This window comes from Gobius niger (genome assembly GCF_951799975.1).
Source record: "Gobius niger genome assembly, chromosome: 24".
NCBI lineage: Eukaryota > Metazoa > Chordata > Actinopteri > Gobiiformes > Gobiidae > Gobius > Gobius niger.
This window is the reverse complement of record NC_136875.1, coordinates 9,994,478-10,016,166: the sequence shown is the minus strand read 5'-3', so window position 1 is coordinate 10,016,166 and position 21,689 is coordinate 9,994,478. Positions and strand designations below refer to the sequence as shown.

At 40.9% G+C, this 21,689-nt stretch overlaps 1 protein-coding gene across 1 annotated transcript; it reads right to left on the bottom strand.

Annotated features, from left to right (window-relative positions):
• Positions 1-1,224: 1,224 nt before the first annotated feature.
• fmoda (fibromodulin a) lies at positions 1,225-20,127 on the bottom strand. The gene is made up of 6 exons (XM_079582214.1): positions 19,954-20,127; positions 15,590-15,950; positions 9,856-9,978; positions 9,124-9,264; positions 3,413-3,680; positions 1,225-1,570 (listed from the first exon to the last, which is right to left on the bottom strand). Exons 1-6 carry the CDS (start codon positions 20,073-20,075, stop codon positions 1,419-1,421), a joined length of 1,167 nt encoding a protein of 388 aa, XP_079438340.1. The 5' UTR covers positions 20,076-20,127; the 3' UTR covers positions 1,225-1,418.
• Between the last annotated feature and the right edge of the window lie 1,562 nt (positions 20,128-21,689).

Below are 21,689 nucleotides of genomic sequence, written 5' to 3'. Positions count from 1 at the left end.
ACGTCCGTTGTAGCTAGCGCTAGCTAACCGTTAGCATTAGCCCGATGCTAACATGGAGCATCAAGTTAGCATTCTCCGTTATTGATGTGTTCATGGGCTGTTGAGCCACTTTGCTCCTCCCCATGTCTTTGTATCTTCATTTAGTAGAAAACTTTATTCATATTTCAGTGTTTGTTAAAGCAGTACTAAGTAACTCTTCCCCCTAGAGGCCATAAGCGCAACTGCAGGTGTAGTAGCAAGTTACGATTTTTTTACTTATTAATTGTCTTGGAGAGTAAATACTACACTGACAGGAAAGGCGAAGGGAGAGAGGGTTACTGTGCATCCAATTATACAATGGAAATATTTTTTTTCACTCAAACTTGGCTGTAAATACTGTTTAAAGTGACGTTAGCCCGCAGTTAGCTTTCCTGTTAGCATGTTAGCTTCTTCTTCGTGATTCCATTAGTGTGTATTGCTTTCTCCGGACCGGTGGCAGTCAAGTTGCAAACATGGTTTTCTGTCCAGAGACACCAGGGGGAGATGAAAGACCCTCCAATCATCCCATAAACACTTGTATTACCCCCACAGGGACTACGGAGAGGATTTATTAAGGTAAACACGTTACTTAGTACTGCTTTAAAGTAGTTTTTGAATAATTAGAGAAAGTTTATACATAGTAATGTTTTCAAACATTACCATATATAAGCGATTCCAGGGATGCCGTCTGTATCTATACTTGAAGAGAACGGAGGCCTAGGTACATTCAGTTTTATAAAAGTGTGTTAAGAGAGAATCCTCCAGCTCCTGCTCCAGTGTGCGGTAAACGTCGCGGGCAGAGCTAGAGCCAAGAGGAAGACAGCGGTTTGCCATCTGTCCGAGTAATTGTGCAGAGGAGAGGACGTCCCATAGGAACTGCGTGAGCTCTACAGCGTCTCCTCGCCGCAACTTTATGTTTGGATTTGGAGCGGTTATTGCGTTTTCACTCGAAATAGCCGTGTGTTTTTGGACCCAGGTGCCTTGTTATTGATTACGTGACACAATGTTCAGTAGGACGGTAAAAATGGTGCGCCTGTTCAAAGAGCTTACACCGTATTGCAGCCAGAAAGACAATCTCTGTGTCACTTAAACATAGCTGCTTATGTTTTGAAGTAATTGCACGAGAGGCCTTCGTTCAGGATTATTCACAATCCCAAGCAAACTGCAAAAGCTGCAATGCTCTGTGCAAATGACAAAATAGCCTGCGTCCATCCTAAAAAGCATGTGGTCTTTTGTTGTGTTGTAAAGTGCACTTTGATAAGCCAGAAAAGAGCTTTGTGGAGATAAGACGCCCGTCAGATTATCGTCATTATTATCATTGCATTTGTGGAGGTAAATCAGAGAGATAGGTTTGAATAAATAAATATTGTGCATGTAAACACACTCCTGTCTGTCTGGGCTCAGATCTCGATCTCGAAGGCCTGGCGCAGACACTGGCCGGACTCCGAGGGGATGTCCTGCTTGCTGATCTCGTTACCGTCCAGGCGGAGGGTCCTCAGTTTGGAGAAGTTGGAGATGTCCACGACGCTGCAGAAGCTTCCCAGGGAGAACTCTGTTTAGAGGGGGGAAAAAAAGAAAAAGCAGAAGTCTGAAAAAAAAAAACAACTGAAGGCATATGGGCTCAAACCGCACTATAGGCGCCCGACTGACACCACAAAAATGTGTAACGGGAGAAACGGCTTCAGCCACAGTGTTCGGTCTAAGGAGTTCAGCCTCAGTACAGCTCTGTTCTTTGTGTTCTCATCTTTTACCCAAATACACTAAACTTCGGTGTCTAAAGATACAGCACGTACTCCAAGAGCAGAACAAGCAAAGATTCTGTCTTAAACACATTCGTAATATTTTCATTTTTTCCCCCTTCAATCTTTTGCACATGACAAAAGCTCCTGATCCCACGTCTTTGATGCTCCATTTGAAATCTTTGTCCCTGTCTCACTGTGCTATCTACGATCCATGTTACTTTATTATTATCCACATGATGAGTGAATGCAGTGAAATCCAAATCTCATAGCAACAAGTAATGATCGGCCCATTGAACAGTGCACTGTCCCAGCAAATCTCATACAGTCCCAGATATTTCCAATGGATTTGTTGAAAAGGATCAGTGCAACCGTCATATGATATTCGAATTTGTTTCATTCTGTCTTGTCTTGTCTTGATAATACTGATAGTCGAAGTATTGTCACTGTTGTTAATGTTGTCTTGGTTTTAGTCTGTTAAAAGTATTATCATTTATGTTGTAAATGTTGTCATGGTCTAAGTCTGTCACAAGTATTGTCATTGTTGTAAATGTCACCTGTTTGTGGTGTCTCTGTCTTCATTAAAGTTTAAATAAAATAAATAAATAAAAAAATAAAAAAATAATGATATTCGAAGTCAGGGGTCAGATGGCCTGCAGGCCACATCCGGCCCGCAAGATGATCCAATCTGGCCCCCGACTTGTAGAGCACAAATTCTTGAGTATGTCAAAAAAAGTAAGTCTCTAGCCCATTCCTATGCGGAGTTATGAATTCTCACTCCAGCCACTAGGGGGGCGCTTAAATAAATAAAGGTAAGAATTCCACATGTGTCCAGCAGAGGGCACTGACATAAGAAGAGATCAGGATAAACAACACATTTTAAGTGCTGAGCGAATGAATTATGACTACAGTGTAGAGACTTGTGACACAGGGTTGTTAATGGGGGGGGTATTATGCAAAATGGACTTTTTCAAGCTTTCCATCATGTTATTCTGTCATTCCCTCATTAAAAACATGCCTGAAGTGTTGCCTTGGCACATTCACGTATTTTTGAGTAATCTGTAAAAACTCTGATGGCGGCCATTTTAGGGATAGGTTTGCCTGAGTCCTCCTAGGAACGCCCCCACCTCCTGGAGACGCCTCCGAGCTTTCGTCACCAGCCGAGTAACCAACCACTGCTCCTCAGCAGAACCCCCTCCCCACTGATGCCACAGACAGCGTGTGGAGGGGGCGTGTCGGAAAGGGTCAGAGGTTCTTAAAGAGACAGAGGCCTATTTCAAGACATTCACTACAGCCATTTTGAGAGAGACATTTTATACAAGGCAGTTATTCTAATTTACTGCATTTACAGACCAACAGAAGGTTTGGTCATCAGTGTAGTGTGATATAGACTGGTGCTATGTGATTGAAAAAAGCATAATACACCCTCTTTAAGTGCTATACCAGTGTAAGCCGAGGCTACAGTCCTGCCAGGCTCATTATTATTCATGTATTAAAAACGGTTTCCTCAATAGTATATTCCCAATGAAAACATGTTTTGTTGGAGCTTTTGTTTATGGACCCCGGCAAAACACTCCCAATATATTTTGGCCCCCAGGCAGCAAAACTTACTTGGAGAGCTCTGTTCTACGTGCTGTGGAATAGCGCGTGCGTACCTTTGATCTGGTTGGCCTGCAGGTACAGGTGCTGCAGTGTGGTGCTGACGATGGGGATGCGCTCCAGACGGTTGAAGCTGAGGTCCAGCTCCACCAAGCCGCTCACGTTGAAGGTGTTTGGGGGGATGCCTTTGTCGGTCAGCTGGTTATGAGCCATTCTCACGTACTGCAGCTGAGAGAAACCTCCCAGGAAGCCCTCGGGGACAGAGTCGATGGAGTTGGACTCCAGGTACAGCTGGTGCACGTGGGCAGGCAGGGACTCCGGGATCTGGGGGCGCAGGAGAATGAGTCCTTCTATAGGTCATTAACCCCCACATGAACCAGGCACATTTTCTCCAGGTCGGCTACCCAAAGCTAAAAGCTAAAAAGTGGCAAAAGAGCAACTTTAGCGACGAAAAAGCAAAAAAAAAAGAAGACAAAACGATAAAAAAACAACGAAAATGCAACAAAAACATGACAAAAACACTTTGATAGGACAACAAAAGAGTGATGAAAAATCAACAAAAAAATCAACAAGAAAGCCATGAAAGAGCGACGACAAAGTGACAAAAACATGATAAAAAAGTGACCAAAACACAATAGAAAAACCTACGAAAAACGCGCCAAAAAGGTCTTTCAAATGAGGTGTTACTCTGGCCTGTAGACTTTAAGATCTCTAAGTTATTTCACTTTTACACTGTTTAACCAGAGGCTAACTTGCTAGCTAACTGAGGCTCAACTGTTTATCGAAACAGCTGCGGTCGAGTCGTTTATACCTTGGTCCCACGAACTGAAACTTTTATGTTTGACTTTGCTAATCCATCCAAACATGCTTAAGTGCAGGGATCATTTTATGTGCGTCTGAACATAATAAATCGTGCCTTAACCGTTTTCAAAGAGTTCGGGAATGTGACGTCACATCGCTAAGCATTATGGGATAACAGCAATTATAAACTAATGGAGATTTTAAAAGCTAAAATACTGGAGTTATTGTTCACATTAAAACACTTGGACACCACAGTGAGTTAGAAGTATTTACCAGCAGTAACGGAGCTGTTCCACGTTTTTTTCCTCCACTTTTTATACTGTTTTTAGCTAATGTTAGACAATGGAAATGTATGCTAACAGCTGCAAAGATGGCGGATCTCCATGGTAACTGTGGAATTTCCCGAACTCCATTTTATTAACAGTAGGCTAACCTAGCCTAACCTTGCTCTCATCTATTTGCCATTCATCAAAAGTTTGGTTTTGGCCAAAAATGTTGAAATTAAACAAACAAATCCATCTCATTCGTTCCTGTCAGCCGACTTGTCGCCTAACATTAGCAAATTAAGCGTTCATCTGATTCAGCTGTGTTATGTGTTGCTATGGCGATGCCCACAGCGGAGTGATATAGATACAGACGGCATCTCGTCATAGAAGGGGGCGTGGCTTCGCCGAGGGGGAAAATAGAATCTTCAGAGAAACACAATTTTTCACTCTTTTAAGCCATTTTCTGGTGGAATATGAACTTATTTATCACACATATATAAAGTCAAGTGTAAATCGGGCCCATATGGATATTTTCTCACAGCAGATTGTGCAGTAGAAGTGAAAAAAAGGAGTTGTAGCTAGCGCGAGCTAACCGTTAGCATTAGCCCGATGCTAACATGTAGCATCAAGTTAGCATTCTCCGTTATTCATGTATTTATGGGCTGTTGAACCACTTTGCTCCTCCCCATGTCTTTGTATCATTATTTAGTAGAAACTATGTTCATATTTCAGCATTTGTTACAGTAGTTTTTGAATAATTAGAGAAAATATACATTTTTTCAAAATTGTTTTCCCCCTTAACTGTTTTTAAAAATGACCATATATGGGTGGAACATTTATTTTAAAAAGTAAACTTTCTCTAATTATTCAAAAACTACTTTAACAAACTCTGAATTATGAACATAGTTTCTACTAAATAAAGATACAAAGACATGGAGAGGAGCAAAGTGGTTCAACAGCCCATAAATACATAAATAATGGAGAATACTAACTTGATGCTACATGTTAGCATCGGGCTAATGCTAACAGTTAGCTAGAGCGAGCTACAACTGCCGTTTTTTCACTTCTACTGAACAATCTGCTGTGAGAAAATATCAATATGGGCCCGATTTACACTTGACTTTATTTATGTGATAAATAAGTTCATATTCTACCAGAAAATGGCTTAAAAGAGTGAAAAATTGTGTTTCTCTGAAGATTCTATCTTCCCCCTTGACGAAGCCACGCCCCCTTCTATGACGAGATGCCGTCTGTATCTATCTCGTCATAGAAGAGGGCGTGAATAATTAGAGAAAGTTTAGATTTTTCTCCAAACTGTTTTCCCCCTTAACTGTTTTCAAACATGACCATATGGGCGATTCCAGAGATGCCGTCTGTATCTGTGGACTACGTGTGCAGTTTTACGAAAACAATGCACGCAAGTTAGCCTTGGAATTCCCACTGACTCACTGGTGTAAATACAAATAACACACCTTGAAATACCTATTTTTAATCCATAGTTTCCTCCTGATGAAATTGACTGCAGATTTTTAGCCTCTTGACTCACCCAAACCCACTGACTGAGTAATACGTTAATCTGGGTTCATTCTACATAATATCTTAATGATCTCTAACTGTCTGGGTCTTTAACACATTAAGCAATCGTTTCCTATAAAGAATATCTTCTTCTTATGTATTTTGTAAGCCGTTGAGTAACAGCATGGAGCCCGTGTCTGTATCTCTTAATGCACTTTGGTCATGCTGGGACAATGCTAAGATTATCTGGGTCGTCCCTCCAGGTCCAGGATGATGAAGGGATTCTGTGTTTGTGGGTCACACAAGGTAAGAGAAGGCCTCGGTAATGCACTTGAAAGCACAGATTTCTCACGTAGTGGTCGATGTTGAGACTTTCAGCTAGTTTTCTCTCGTTACATCTTGTTTTAATGTCAGAGTAAAAAAGACCAGACCAAGCTCACTCTTTGCGATGCTTATTTCATGACTTTTTGCCGAAGATTTCCAGGAATAAACTACAACCTGGCGGCGCTCCCTCGTCTTTCACATGCTTATGAATACCGACAGTTTGGTATAGATACAGATACTCTGGAATCGCCCATATATGGTCATGTTTGAAAGCAGTTAAGGGGGAAAACAATTTTGAAAAAATCTAAACTTTCTCCAATTATTCAAAAACTACTTTAACAAATGCTGAATTATTGATATAGTTTTCTACTAAATAAAGATAAAAGACATGGAGAAGAGCAAAGTGGTTCAACAGCCCATAAATACATAAATAATGGAGAATGCTAACATGATGCTACATGTTAGCATCGGGCTAATGCTAACGGTTAGCTAGCGTTGGCTACAACTGCCGTTTTTTTCACTTCTACAGAACAATCTGCGTGAGAAAATATCCATATGGGCCCGATTTACACTTGACTTTATTTATGTAATAAATAAGTTCATATTCCACCAGATAATGGCTAAAAAGAGGGAAAATTGTGTTTCCCAAAAGATTATATTTTCCCCCTCAGCGAGGCCACGCCCCCTTCTATGACGAGATGCCGTCTGTATCTATCCATGTGGAGCATGAAAGGCGGCTGAGATGACGCTCTTATCCAAATATGGTCATTTCCTTTCTGGGAACAGAGAAGGGGGAAATAGACACGTGCGTGCAGGAGGTTTTCTTTACACTCTTTCCTTTAGTAGCTCCTACAGACAGTCTTGTTCTTCACAATATTTGTCATGTTTTTGAGAGGGATCTTATAATACCAAATTCCTACCTGATTTATTGATATTCGACCCACAAAAACAAGGCCTTTTTTCACTTTCACGAATTGTCAAGATCAACAAGATCAACAAGATCCCCTCTGGAATATATATATATATTTTTTTTTACTAAAATCAAAATTAAACCATAAATCTAATCCTGGCTCAATCTGTGATTTTGTCACTGAAAATATCTGCAATTTTTTGTAATTGGCTTGTTGCACAATGTGGCTACGCTAGTTCCTCTGAGCTGAAGTTGTGGGCGCTAGTACTTCCTGTTTGTATTAATTTCCATTAAGATTAGCTTAGAACTGTTCGAATCATCGTATTTCCTACAGATTCTGTGGTGGACAGTGAGTTTCTGGTAGACGATCACCTCCTGCAGGTTAACGAGTTGCTGTACAGTGTAAATGTTTCCGTAGAGGAGACGTCTATATTTATAAGGATCAGTGAGTTTGTCTTGAAGCTAAAGGCTAACATTAATTTCATGCATCATACAATTTAAAATAGTGCCTTTTATAAAAAAAAAAAAGTATAGCATGTTAGCCTTTAGCTTCAAGGCAAACTATCAATCCTCTATGATCACAGGCGTCTCCTCTGAGCTCGCTACATCAAGATTGGAACACACAGTAAATGATCATCTACCGAGAAGTCACTGCCAACCACATAATCTTTAGAAAATCTGATTATTATTCCAGGAAAATAATACAGACAGGAAGCACTGGCGCTCACAACTTCAGGTCAGAGGAACTAGCATAGCCATACCGTGCAACAAGCCAATTACAACGCATAAAAAGGCCTTATTTTTGTGGCCATACCACCTTTGCTCTGCCCGATCCCGTCTGACCTCGGAAGCTAAGCAGGGAAGGGCCTGGTCGGTACTTGGAGGAAGCCTGGAGAAATGTATTGAGTGAGTGAGTGGTTGGTGGTGGTCGGAGGGGCCGATGGCGCAGACTGGTTGCCTCGCTTCCATCAGTCTACCCCAGGGCCGCTGTGGCTACAATAGTATGGAGTGAATGAATAATGCGTCTTTGAGTGTCCAGAAAAGCGCTATATAAAACCAATGCATTATTATTATTTTAAATGAAGACTTACTATGACAGAGAGTAAGTTTTCCTTTACTATGGAAACTTACTCTGTGTCAGTTTTCTTGCCTTAAAATTATCATTGGTGAATAAAAATAAATAAAAAAAACCCAGTCTGAGCATGAGAGCGCTTAACCTCTTAACCTCTTAACCTCCCGCCTGAACCGCATTTTCTCCAGTTCAGCTTTACCCAAATCCTGTAGGCCAGTGTAACGCCTCATTTGAAAGACCTACAAAACTCATCTAAATGGATCTTTTTCCTCACGTCATCAAATTTTTTTGCATCTTTTTTTGGGGGAGTATTCAACTCATTTTGTAACTTTTTTGTCATTTTTTAAAATCATTTTTTTGGGTCTTTTTTTGGTCACATTTTTGGTCAATTTTTTGTATTTTTTTTTGTCATTTTGTATTTTATTTTAGTCATTTTTTCGTCACTTTTTTGTCAAAGTTTTCTCACTTTTTTGTCACATCTTCATCATTGTTTTCGTCTCAGTTCTGTCGCTATTTTCACACCTTTTTTTCCCAGAAGCTTTTGGATTGGGGTAAAGCCAAGCTGGAGAAAATGTGCTCTCGGTTCAGGTGGGAGTTAAGGGGTTAAGTGCGGCCAATATCAGTCAATAACTGTCGTGATATATTTTGTCAAGTGGGACAAGGCCTCGTGGAAGACCCAGGACACGGTGGTGGGACTATGTCTCCGAGCTGGCCTGGTGTCGCCTCGGGGTCCCCCCAGAACAGCTGGAGGAGGTGTGTGTGGATCGGGAAGTTTGGGCATCTCTGCTGAGACTGCTGCCCCCGCGACCCGGCCCCGGATAAAGCGGAAGAAAATGGATGGATGGATGGATGGATATATTTTGTCCTTCGTCCCCTCACCTTGGTCAGCTTGTTGCCGCTGATGTCCAGCAGAGTGAGAGACACCAGGCCCTTGAGAGAGGAGCCCATGTCGGAGATGGCGTTGCTGTGGAGGTACAGCACCGTCAGGTTATCCATGCCCTCGAAGTCTGCGGCCGTGAGCTGCACAAAGCACATCGAAGGTTCAGACAGAGCGTTTTTACCTTTGTTATTTAGAACGGTCTGTATTCAGTTTGAGCCTTTAAGATCAGTGTCTTTCCCAAAACCGAAAGGCAAACCAATGAGGAGTAACTGGGATGTCTTGAATGACATTTTGGATGGCGACAGAGAGGGCATCTGTTGATAGTTTGGGGTATTTATGAGGCAGATGTTGTGCCTAAAGCAACTACAGTGGTTTCATGACGAAGACTGTTCTATACAGTTTAGCAAATGGGTTTGGAATTCCTAAAAAAAAGAAAGAAAAAGGCATAAAAAAAAGGGATATTTAATGATTTATCCCGATAACAGGGCGGACAGGTTATGCTTGACCACGCCCCAGTTCACAGTTGTGAGAAAGACAGAGTATGATTTCAGGAAAAGGTTTAAAGATCAAAAGGCACAAACAAACCTCAGCCTCTTGAGGGTAGGTTATTGTTTCAGTCAGCGAAACCTTTATTGTGATTCGATGTTTGACCAGGGCACTCGCTATAATGTGAAAGTGCCATTTGGCTGATGTCATTGTGGGGGCAACACGTAAAATCTCAAAGCTCAGACCTTGTCGATGGAGTTGTGGTTGAGGCGCAGGTCGCGGACGGAGCGGGGCATGTTGGACGGCACGCTGGTCAGATTGTTGTGGTGCAGGTACAGCCGGTCCAGGCTCTCCAGCTTCAGGAGGGCCTGCGGGAACACACGGAGAAACACACACAATGCGGGCCCTTCATTTACACAAGAGCAAGAGATCGCTGATTACAACTGTGATACTGTAAGTACTTCTTTCTTTTATTATTATTCCCTCACCTGTCTCTCAAAGCTTTGTGAATTATCGGTTCTTGTATTGTATAGTGAAAAGAAGAGAGACACTGCAGGTGAATAGGGAAAAAAATTATATTTACAGATATTAAGTTGAAACTTTTGATCACTGGCATAAATGTGAGAAAAAAATACAGTGCAAGTTTTCTGTCATTTTATCTTTTCATATAAGAACAAGGTGTTTTATGCCTAAAAATGCCCCAAATTTCCCATCTTTTCGGCGATGAAATCTGAATAATGGATAGAGCTACATTCAAATTTATGGTTTCATTTTATTGATAAATGAGTTACCAAGACGTTTTCAGAGGGGATTTTGGATTTCTTGTTTAGTTTTAAAATAAGCTGTTTTTTAGTGGAAAAAAATTTAAAAATGTAATTTTCGCCTTATTTTTTGACATTCAAAACTCAATAAATGGGGCTTAGGGATTAAATAATAAAAAATCCCTCTGAAAAAATCTTCCAAATATTGTTCAGTCCAAGGTTGGAAAATTTGAAGTCTTTAGGTCCGACTGACGTGGACATAGTGTTGCCACAATGACAGAAAAATGTGTTTTGAGAAAAAGGTCCTTGAAATTGCATTCTCCCATATAAGTCTATGGGGGAACATTGAATCAGCGCAATATTTAAACATGTTATTGTGAAGATTAGGCATATTTTCTGTTTCCGGGTGAAAGCTTGTATGTTCAGAGACCAATTTGGCCCAAAACCTGAAAAACTGAAAAAATTGAGTTTTGCCTGTAGTGTCTCCCCTTAAGTAGGAAAATAACAAAGCATGTGCCGCACACACCGCTCCACGTCAAACAGCTCTGCCAACGCTAACAACAACCGCGATCTCCAGAGCCACAGGCGGCTCTTTAAAGCCTGCGGTCTGGCTCTTTTTAAACTTCTATGAATACTATTTTCAGCTCTTTTACACTTTCTTTTGGATTAAGCCACAAAAGAGTGGCATCGAGCTAATGTTAGCATTATTGTTAGCATTCCCTGTTATGGCCTATGTACAAATTTGGGCCGTAGAACCACTTTGTTCCTCTCCATGTCACTGTATCTTTATTTGGTAAAAAAATACAACCATCATTCAGCATTTGTTTATGTCTTATTATGTATTATGAACCACTCAGCTTTACAAAAAGGCTGCACAATACATAGCGGAAAAAATATCGTATCGTGATATTAGGTGAAGCAATATCCGTATCGCATGAAGCCACAATTAAATCGCACAAAAGTCTTCATCTGACTGAGATCGCTACTTTTTTAGCAAACTCTGCCAAAAACAAACAATGCATTGGACTCATGAATGTGTAATTTTTTTGTTAAGGGGAGACACTAAAGGCAAAATTTTTTTCAGTGTTCAGGTTTTGGGCCAAATTCGTCTCTGAACATATAAGCTTTCACCCGGAAACAGAAAATATCCCTAATCTTCACAATGACATGTTTAAATATTGCGCTGATTCAATGTTCCCCCATAGACTTATATGGGAGAACACAATTTCAAGGGCCTTTTTCTCCAAACGCATTTTTCTGTCATTGTGGCGACACTATGTCCACGTCAGTCGGACCTAAAGACTTCAAATTTTCCAGCCTTGGACTGAACAATATTTGGAAGATTATTTCAGAGGGATTTTTTGTTATTTAATCCCTAAGCCCCATTTATTGAGTTTTGAATGTCAAAAAATAAGGCAAAAATTACATATTTACAAATTTTTCCACTAAAAAACAGCTTATTTTAAAACTACACATGTTTACAGAAATCCTAAATCCGCTCTGAGAAAGTCTTGGCAACTCATTTATCAATAAAATGAAACCATAAATTTGAATGTAGCTCTATCCATTATTCAGATTTTGCCGCCGAAAAGATGGGAAATTTGGGGCATTTTTAGGCATAAAACACCTTGTTCTTATATGAAAAGATAAAATGACAGAAAACTTGCCATGTATTTTATTCTCACATTTATGCCAGTGATCGACAGCAAAAGCTTCAAATTGATATCTGTAAATATACATTTTTGCCCTATTCACCTGCAGTGTCTCACCTATTAAACAAAAGACTCAAACTGCTGAAAAACTAGTTACTTTTGTGTTTAATTAGAATGAAACATATGTATCGTGTGGAAATGGTTTAGTGAAATATCGCAATAATAATATCGATATATTCCACCGCCGTATCGCATATCGCAAGCTACCTCAATATGGTTCAGCTACACTTTACAATAAAGTTAAAATAACTTCATGAGGCTTCCTGCATGAGCCAGTCCCTCAGTTTCTTCACTCTATCTCTCATCTAACCCCCCTCCTCCGCCCTTTGGTCTGGTTTGGCGTTGTGGTTGGCACATTCAGTATTTAGGACCTCCACAGTAGTAATTAGCTGACTGTTACATCACAGCGTGTACAGTACTTTTTACAGACCACAATGCAACGCTACATTTTGGTGGCGAAATCCGTGGCCACAAAAAAAAAAAAAAACCTGCCCCACAGTCAAAGTTATCATTTGTAATTGTCAGCCAGCACTTTTTCCCCATAAAAATGCTCATGTTATGAAGTCAAGGAACAAACTCTGTCTCTCAAAACGAAAAAAAAAAAAAAGCCCAGACACTAAAAGTGGTTTTCACCTGTGAGCCATTAGCCAACATTACAGCAATATGTTCACTCACTGAAACCAGATGGGCTGAACCATGTGTGGAAAACGTACTATACCGAGACAGCTAATAAAGCGGAGTATATGAAGAAACAGTCTAGACAAGCCTCCAACAGTTAAAGCTACAGTTCTGCAATCAAACACACTTTGATCCCCTTTAAACATTACACACTTAACTGTCAATAAATGTATGTGTTGCTTTCAAGAACGGGGTCTGTTTCTAATATGTTAGTGCCAAGAAAATACTAAATAGGTACAGTCTATACCAGTGGTTCTCAACCTTTCGGAGCCGCGACCCCCATTATAACAGTTAATTAGGATCGTGACTCCCACCCATGTCAGACCATGGGAAAAACAGGGACATTAACCCCTTAACTCCCGCCTGAACCGAGCACATTTTCTCCAGTTTGGCTTTACCCCAGTCCAAAAGCTTCTGGAAAAAAGCTGTGAAAATAGCAACAAAACTGAGACGAAAATAATGATGGAAATGTGACAAAAAAGTGACGAAAAAATGACAAAAATGTGATTAAAAAATGACCAAAAAATGACAAAAATTTGACAAAATGTGACAAAGAAATGACAAAAATGTGACAAAAAAGTGACGAAAAATGGACAAAAATGTGACAAAAAATGAACAAAAAATGAACAAAAAATGACAAAAATGTGACAAAATGTGACACAAAAATTACAAAACGTGATAAAAATTTGACAATTTTTTTTCAAAAATGTGACAAAAATGACAAAAAAAATGACAAAAAAATTATGAAAAAGCTACAAAAATGAGTTGAATACCAAACAAAAAAATGATGGAAAAAAATCTGATGACGTGAGGAAAAAGATCCTCTCGGTTCAGGCGGGGGTTAAGAGGTTAACCTATATAACTCTTAAAAAACAAAGAAAAAACAATGGCTAAAACAAAAATGAATTAAATTTAGAACAAATAATGGCACCCTGGGAAAATAGCATGTATGCTACGACACCATAATAATATTAAAATATATATTTTATCTATATGCTCTGGCGACCCCCCAAATTTGTCTCGCGACAACCCCTGGTCTATACATTAGAGCAGTGGATCTCAACCTGGAGTCCCATTAGTTGTTCTAAATTTGTTCATTTTATTTTAGCCATTTGTTTTTTTCTTTGTTTTTTAAGAATTATATAGGCCAGGGGGAGGCAAGTTTTCTCGGTGGAGGCCAATTCTCTTTATTGTAAATACACCGAGGGCCGAAGCCGCTGATTATTAGCTCAAAGTAAAGCACAACATTGGAAAAATTGCCATCTTAAATGAGATAAATGACTTAAAATTGCTTGAATTAAAGATCTTCTATGTTGAATTTGAGTCGGTTTGAACTAATCCAAAATACAAATGCTATAGCGCCATGAAAGAAGAATAAAACCCACTTGGAATCAGACAAATAATTGATTTTTACTTGAAATGACACAAAATTGTCTAAATTAAGAGAATAATTACTACTTAAAGGGACTATAAGGAGTTTAAAAATGTTAAAACTAAGTATTTTCCTCCCCCTACATGTTCCAGCCATGTCCTAATGTGTAGAATGAGCTCAGACCTGTTCACCACAACTGCCTCTAAAATCCTGTACGGGCACTCAAAAATGTGTCACTTCGGCCCGAATTGCCGTCATGCACAGGCTTAATATAGAAGGTGCAGTTACACATATGGCCTGAGGTGGCAGTAGTGAGTATAAAATGGCAAACTTGCTTCCAGCCCCTTTAAGTTTTATCTTGTCTAAAACCAGACCAAATCTACTCAAACCTTAGATTTAATCTGTTAATTCAAGTAGATTTATGTCATTTCTTCCTTAAAACGATTATTCTTTTTCCAGTGTTGTACATAATATATGACCTCATTGGGTGTATTGACAGTATTTCTACCTTTTTTTCTCCCATTTAACTCTAATAATGTTAAAAATACTATCTGATTAGTAATAATGTTCCTCAAAATTATCTTGAGGGCCAGAGGTGCTGTGCTGGAGGGCCGGATTTGGCCCCCGGGCCTGACGTTGCCTACCCCCACGATATAGGCTAATGTTCCTGTTTTTCCTATGGTGTGACCCGGGCGGGGGTCGTGGCTCCAAAAGGTTGAGAACCACTGCATTAGAGGACGATCGATATTTGAGGACATGGACATGGACATGCTGTCATTTTGAAGTGCAGTTGTAAAGTAATAAAACCTAAAGTAATAAAATAAAATCGTCCACAGTGCTGGACCAGATATTTGGAAATATCTGTCAAAAATATCGACCGAGCATATCGGCAACGGCCAATTAACAACCCAAAATATCTGCATCGGCCTTAGAAAAACCCATATCGGTCAGCCCCTTCTTTATACTAAGTAGGGATGGGCGGATCGATAGCAAAGTATCAATACATCGATACCAAACGGCTACTTTTTAAGTATCGATATTGGGCAAAAAGTATCGACACTAATTTGCATACAATTTTGCTAACATGTAGCATCAAGTTAGCATTCTCCGTTATTCATGTATTTATGGGCTGTTGAACCACTTTGCTCCTCTCCATGTCTTTGTATCATTATTTAGTAGAAACTATGTTCATAATTCAGCATTTGTTACAGTCGTTTTTGAATAGTTAGAGAAAATGTACATGTACATTTTTTCAAAGTTGTTTTCCCCCTTAACTGTTTTAAAAAATGACCATATATGGGCGATTCCAGAGATGCCGTCTGTATCTATAAACACGTTACTTAGCACTGCTTTAAGTCACAGTTTTAGTCACATGAACTAATTTTAAAACCATGACAACACATTTTGCTTGACAAAATGAACACCGGTTTCCGCGGCGACTCTCCGTATCCAGTACCTTCTTCCCGAAGGCGTCCGAGCGGATCTGGTTGTGCTGCAGCATGAGCCACACCAGGTTGGAGGCGTTGACCATGGCGGAGTCGGGCACGGCGGAGATGTGGTTGTGCTGCAGGTACAGGTACTTGATCCGCGAGGGGATGGAGGGCATGGAGGTGAGGCCGCGCCCGTCGCAGTACATGGCCACGGGGAAAGAGGGCGGACAGTCGCACTCGGCGGGACAGTCCCCTCCAGTGCGGTCGGCCTGGAGAGCGGCCATTGCCTGCCCCCTCGGCCCGTACAGCCAGGCGAAAGGGTCAGGGGGACTGCACAGGCAGGACGGGAGCAGGGCGCAGAGGAGCAGGAGGCTCACGGGAGACATGCTGGGAAACAAAGGAAAAGTCACGTCAGGGAACAAGATGAGAACATGAGTTGCATTTAGCAAATTAGCAGCACCAAGATGTGATTTAGAGGTAAGGCCGGACACCATTTAACCAAACCAGTTTGGTATCGGAGAAAAGGTTTAGGTTCTACTGGTATCGAAACAATGAAACTATCCAAAGCACCCACATCATTTTCCCATTTTTCAATTCCTTTTGCCCAATGTTTGCCCCATTTCCCCCACTTTTTCTTTTTCTTATTATTTGTTTCCCAAGGGGGAGGGGGGGGCTCAGTTTTGCTTATTTCTTATTACTAACATTTTTCCTATTTCCCCCAATATAATTCCCATGTATCCCCCATTCGTTCTCCCCCATTTCTTTTTTTGCCCCTATTTTCCCCCATTGATTCCAATTTTCCCCAATTTTTTCTCAAATTTATTCAAATTGTTTATGTTATTTTGCCCAATATTTCCCCATTTTTTCCCCATTCTTTTCTAATTTTCCCCCAATCCCCCCCTCCCCCTCATTTTTGCTCAGTTTTTATTACAAACATTTTCCCCAATTTTACCCCCTAATTTATCCCCCACGTTTTCCCTATTTTTGTCCCGTTTTTATTTGGATTTTTTTTTCACTAGTTTTTCCACAAATTATTCAGCCTGGCTAACCCCAGACTAAAATCACAAGTGATATTTAGTCTGGGGACCATCAGTTCATTTTCTCGTAGGAGAGGTGTGGTTTATGAATGTCTATCATGCGTCTGCACGAGGCCACAGCCAATCGTATCATCGTATCCGATGACGTATGACGTATCCGCTGTAAACTTTCGAGCTAAACTATTAAGAACACGGCCGAAAACTTGATCGAAAAATAGCGTCACATCTGCTGCAGTCATGTTGGATCCGTAAATAAACTTTTTTTTAAATCCGTAAATAAACTACAAGCTTCCGTATATCGAATAGCGCGTCATCATCTCGCCGTCCCTCCTTGTTCTGTGATTGGCTCCCAAATCCATGCCAAAATTTTGGCCATGGTCCCCAGACTGTTGTGCAGTTCCAAATGATTCGAGCGCACACTGCAGCATGTTACAAATTATTCTCATTTTTCACACATTTCTTGACACTGGGGATGAACCCAATATTGTAAATTTGCAGATCACAAACCAGTATCGTTAAAGAACTGGTATCGAAAAGAAAGACAGAAAAAAAAACGGTACTCAGCCCCTCTGTATTTAGGGGTAAATAAAGTGTCCATTGCATATTCCTCTTCAATATGTTGAGCCGATCTTAACACCGACTGAGTCAGACATACAGGTTATTGTGACGTGACCTCTTTAGCAACAAAGGCTGGAATCTTAGCGTGGGTGAGCAGTTCTTCTGCTGCAGATACTGTGTGCCCAACACGTGTTTGCACCATAGAAATCACAGAGGACCTGTTTGCATTGAGCATTGTATCGATTTTCCAATGGGAACTCCAGTCCCTATGTTACAGCATGGCGACATATGCTAAGTCGGTTTTATGACATTTATTGTATCACATGTTTTCCAGACCAAGCGCAGGCGTGTACAGTGCTGCCCTCTCCTGGCAGAACTCCAGACAGTGAAAGCAGCGGAGCAAGACAGACACGTGCACAGGTTATCAGTAAGAAAGTTCATATACTTACATTTCTGACAATCTTAACTTTACGTGAGTACAGTCTTTTTCTTGAGTACTTCATTATTTTATTCCATCATATTTGAAAAAAACTACTCCACTACATTTCTCTTGTATATTTTGTGCCTTTTTAAGCCTTTTAATGCTCACTCCAGAACAGTAGGTGGCGCTGTGCAGATACGCAATCAATGCAAATGAGGAAGAAGGTTTGTCCCCATTGTGTTGCCATACGGGCGGGGAATTTGGGTTTTTTAAGCCGCAGAGTTATTATTCACAACAGGAATTTCTACTTTGGATACCATACTTTCTACAGCAAATACTTCAGTGCTTTCACTTCAGGGATTATTTCATCATTTGACCGTGCGACTTTTACTTGTATTGGAGTAATATTTGGGGTGAGGTGTGGGAATTTCCTTTTTTACGAAGGGGTGGTGATGTCCAGGAGGGTCCCAGTGGGAAAGCGTCCAATGGAAGAGACTTGGATGTGGAGTTTTGTGTCCACATCTGATTCAGTCACAAACCTGCCGTTGTCGAGGGAGCAGTGAGCTTTTGCCACAGAGGCGTATTTTTCAAACGGCCGCTCTATCATTTCCTGATCGCAAATGGGTTTTTATTGTGGGTGGATGCCTTCAGGGAAATGGGAATGTGTCCAAAAGTAAGAAAGGACCCAGTACTGCTACACCTGAACATGCTGAACGAGTTTGTCAGTCTATGCTGCACTAAATGAGGTAAATGAGTTTTTACCTGGTTAAATAAAGGTTAAATACAAAATAAAATAAATCTCTTTGTCAAGTAATAATTAGCAATAAACTCAATGTATCCCCTTACTAAATTATTTGTAAAATTGTCAAATTGGTGATTTTCTTTTGGCAGAATCGTTCAGTTGAGATCACGAAGAAGCCTCTCCATGTTTTAGATTACAGTATTGGTATATTTAAAGTGGGGGTATTACGCAAAATCGACTTTTTCAAGCTTTACATCATGTTATTATGTCATTCCCTCGTTAAAAACATGCCTGAAGTGTTGCCTTGGCACATTCACATATTTTTGAGTAATCTGTAAAAACTCTGAAGGCGGCCATTTTAGGGATAGGTTTGCCTGAGTCCTCCTAGGAACGCCCCCACCTCCTGGAGACGCCTCCGAGCTTTCGTCACCAGCCGAGTAACCAACCACAGCTCCTCAGCAGAACCCCCTCCCCACTGATGCCACAGACAGCGTGTGGAGGGGGCGTGTCGGAAAGGGTTAGAGGTTCTTAAAGAGACAGAGGCCTATTTCAAGACATTCACTACAGCCATTTTGAGAGTGCAATTTTATACATGGCAGTTATTCTAATTTACTGCATTTACAGACCAACCCCCCCCCCCCCCCCCCCCCCTCTGTGCTTTACAGCTTTCTGGGGGGAGCGGATATGGCTTAACTAAATGAGATGTGAATGAGCCCTATTGTCACTCGAGCAGCAGAGAGCGGCGAGAACAGCCCAAAAGTTTAGAGGCCGATTGCTCTGTTTAGAAATATTCTGGGTCCTTAACTTCAAAATGCTTTAAATTCTCCAAATATGATCAGATTATTTTTAAGTCTTGTTTTGACTCGCTCTGTCTTGAGCACTATTTCTGTCTTGAGCACTATTTTTCTTGCTCGTTCACACAAAGTTGCCTAACCTCTCTTTTGTCGCTCCTTCTCCTCTGGACATCAACATAAAATTAATCAATTACAGTAAAAGGCGAGAGTGCAGATAAAATACTTTCAGTCATATGCACGGGCAAAAAGAACTGTTTTCAGCCTGGATTTGAACATTGTCACCACATGCATGAACATGAATCTGTTAAAGTTGCTGTAAAATGCTGTATTTCCCTCCTGGTAATTGTTGATTTACGCATCAAATTCAGTCATTTTATTACTCATTTAGTGTTTTTTCTCATTTATCAGAAGATACATGTTGAAAAAATGTCCCATGAAAGCTTCACCACCCACTGAAAACCCTCAGAACATTTTGTCATCAGCAGAGCAAGCAGTGCCGTCTGTGCCGCTTGATAATTTAAACCTTTCAAGCCACGCTTTCCATTCGATCGGAGCGGCCCTGCGTGGAAACATTTTGTCCCCGCTTTGCTCATGTTAACCGACCCCGGCACATTCTCAGCAATCCTTCTCTCCGCTGGAATCCCGAAGGCACACAGTCCTTGTAATTGCTTGTCACTTCTGCCTCCTCTCGCACACACACACACACACACACACACACACACACACACACACGCAAATCTAAATTTAATAAAGCGCGCACAGGTCACCCCAACCCTTCAGTCATCATGTCCTCATTCAGAGCATTTAGCCTTTCAGAGAGGGACAAATCTGCACATACCTGCGCCGTATAGTGGTCTTCTCGGTCCCAAAAAAAAAATCAGCAGTACCCTCTCCACACCAGTCCTCCGCTCTTCTCTCCTCCTCCTTCTGGGCTATAATGCTTTCCAGCCCACACATCATTAGCTGTACCCCCTTTTTTTCTTCTTTTTCTTTTTTTTTATTGTTGTTGCTCGCCCCCTTTCCCCCGTCCACTCCTCCTCTGAAGTGAGTGATGGGCGGCGGTGGCTGTGGGGGATTGTTCCCATCTGTACGGAACTTCAGGAGAGCGTGTCCGAGGTCTGGGGGGGGAAAAAAAATATGAACAATATTTATTTTACGTTAAAGAAATCCCTTCAACTCCAGTACAGCGGTGTTATGAGATCCAGAAATGTGCAGTGGGCTTTTTTCCTCATGGTGTGTGATTATCGTGTGCTTTACATACATGTGCAACTGGGTAATTACCTTTATTTAACCTTAATGCCTACAAAGTCAAGTAATCGTGAAGTTGAACAAGTAAAACTACCTTCTAAGGGTTTTTTAATCTGCAGCTGGTTTTAAATAAGTCCAATTTTCAAATAGACTGTCATGGTTTAAACCGGGGGCAGGCAACGTCAGGCCCCGGGGGCAAAATCCGGCCCTCGAGCGCATGGAACCACTGATGATTTTGAGAAATATTGTTACGCAAATCAGTGGTCATGTCGGTGCCCTAAAAAAGGCTGAGATACAACCAAGGGCTGGGACGATCCATTTTTGTTACGATCCGATACGTATCACGATATTTAGGGGCCAATCCGATGTGTACTGTGTTCACTCGTTTATCGTGGGGTTACGTTCTAAAAATAACCCGCGACAAACGAAATCCATTTATTTTTTACAACTATTATATATGTTTTAAGGCAGTAAAACCCTTCACCACACTGCAAAAAGTATTTAACTAGATCAGTTTAAACATCTCAATTTGAGCATAATAATCAAAATTTTAGTTGTTTTGACTGGTTAAGAAGTTCTTGGGCATTTGTCCCAGGTTATTTCACTTGTTCTGAGATGTTTCTGACTCGTTTCGATACATTTCGTCCTTATTTCAGGTCATTTTCTTTGCCAATGGGGTATGAAAGTTGGTCTTATCTCATTGGCAATTTTACTTTCTTATTTCAAGTGAGATTTACCCTAAAACTGGTCTGAAATGTCCTCAAACAAGCAAAGTAAACTTGGTCCGATCAGGAAAAGTGTCTAAATGAGTGAAAACCCCTCAAAACAAGATACATTTCCTCAATTCAAGTCATTTAAGCCAATGCTTGATATTTACTGTTTGTAGTGCACACACTTTTTACACTTTTCTCAGCAGTTCACACGGGTTCTCCCTCATACCTGGTGAACACGGTGTGATTTTTTTTGTCTAAGATTTTCAGATTCACATTACAGACGTGGGGATGGTTAACATCGTGAGCGGCACTCGTCTCTGCTGTGCGGTTGTTCAAACTAAGAGACAATCGTAGCTACAACCAAAGTTTGATCATAGCAGTTTCAGGCTTCAGAAGGCGAGTGTTTAGCTGAAGCGAGCGCCGCATGCTAGCAGTGTAGAGATCCTCTCTGCACAGCGTAATGAGGGCTCACTCTGCGACAAGCCACTCAGGACGCAGAACACAATGCACATATAGCGCTCATACGCCAAAAAAAGCAAATGTAAAGGCAAAATTGTACTAAAAACAAATATAGCGAGGGACCACTGTACTGCAAAACAGTAATATACAGTCA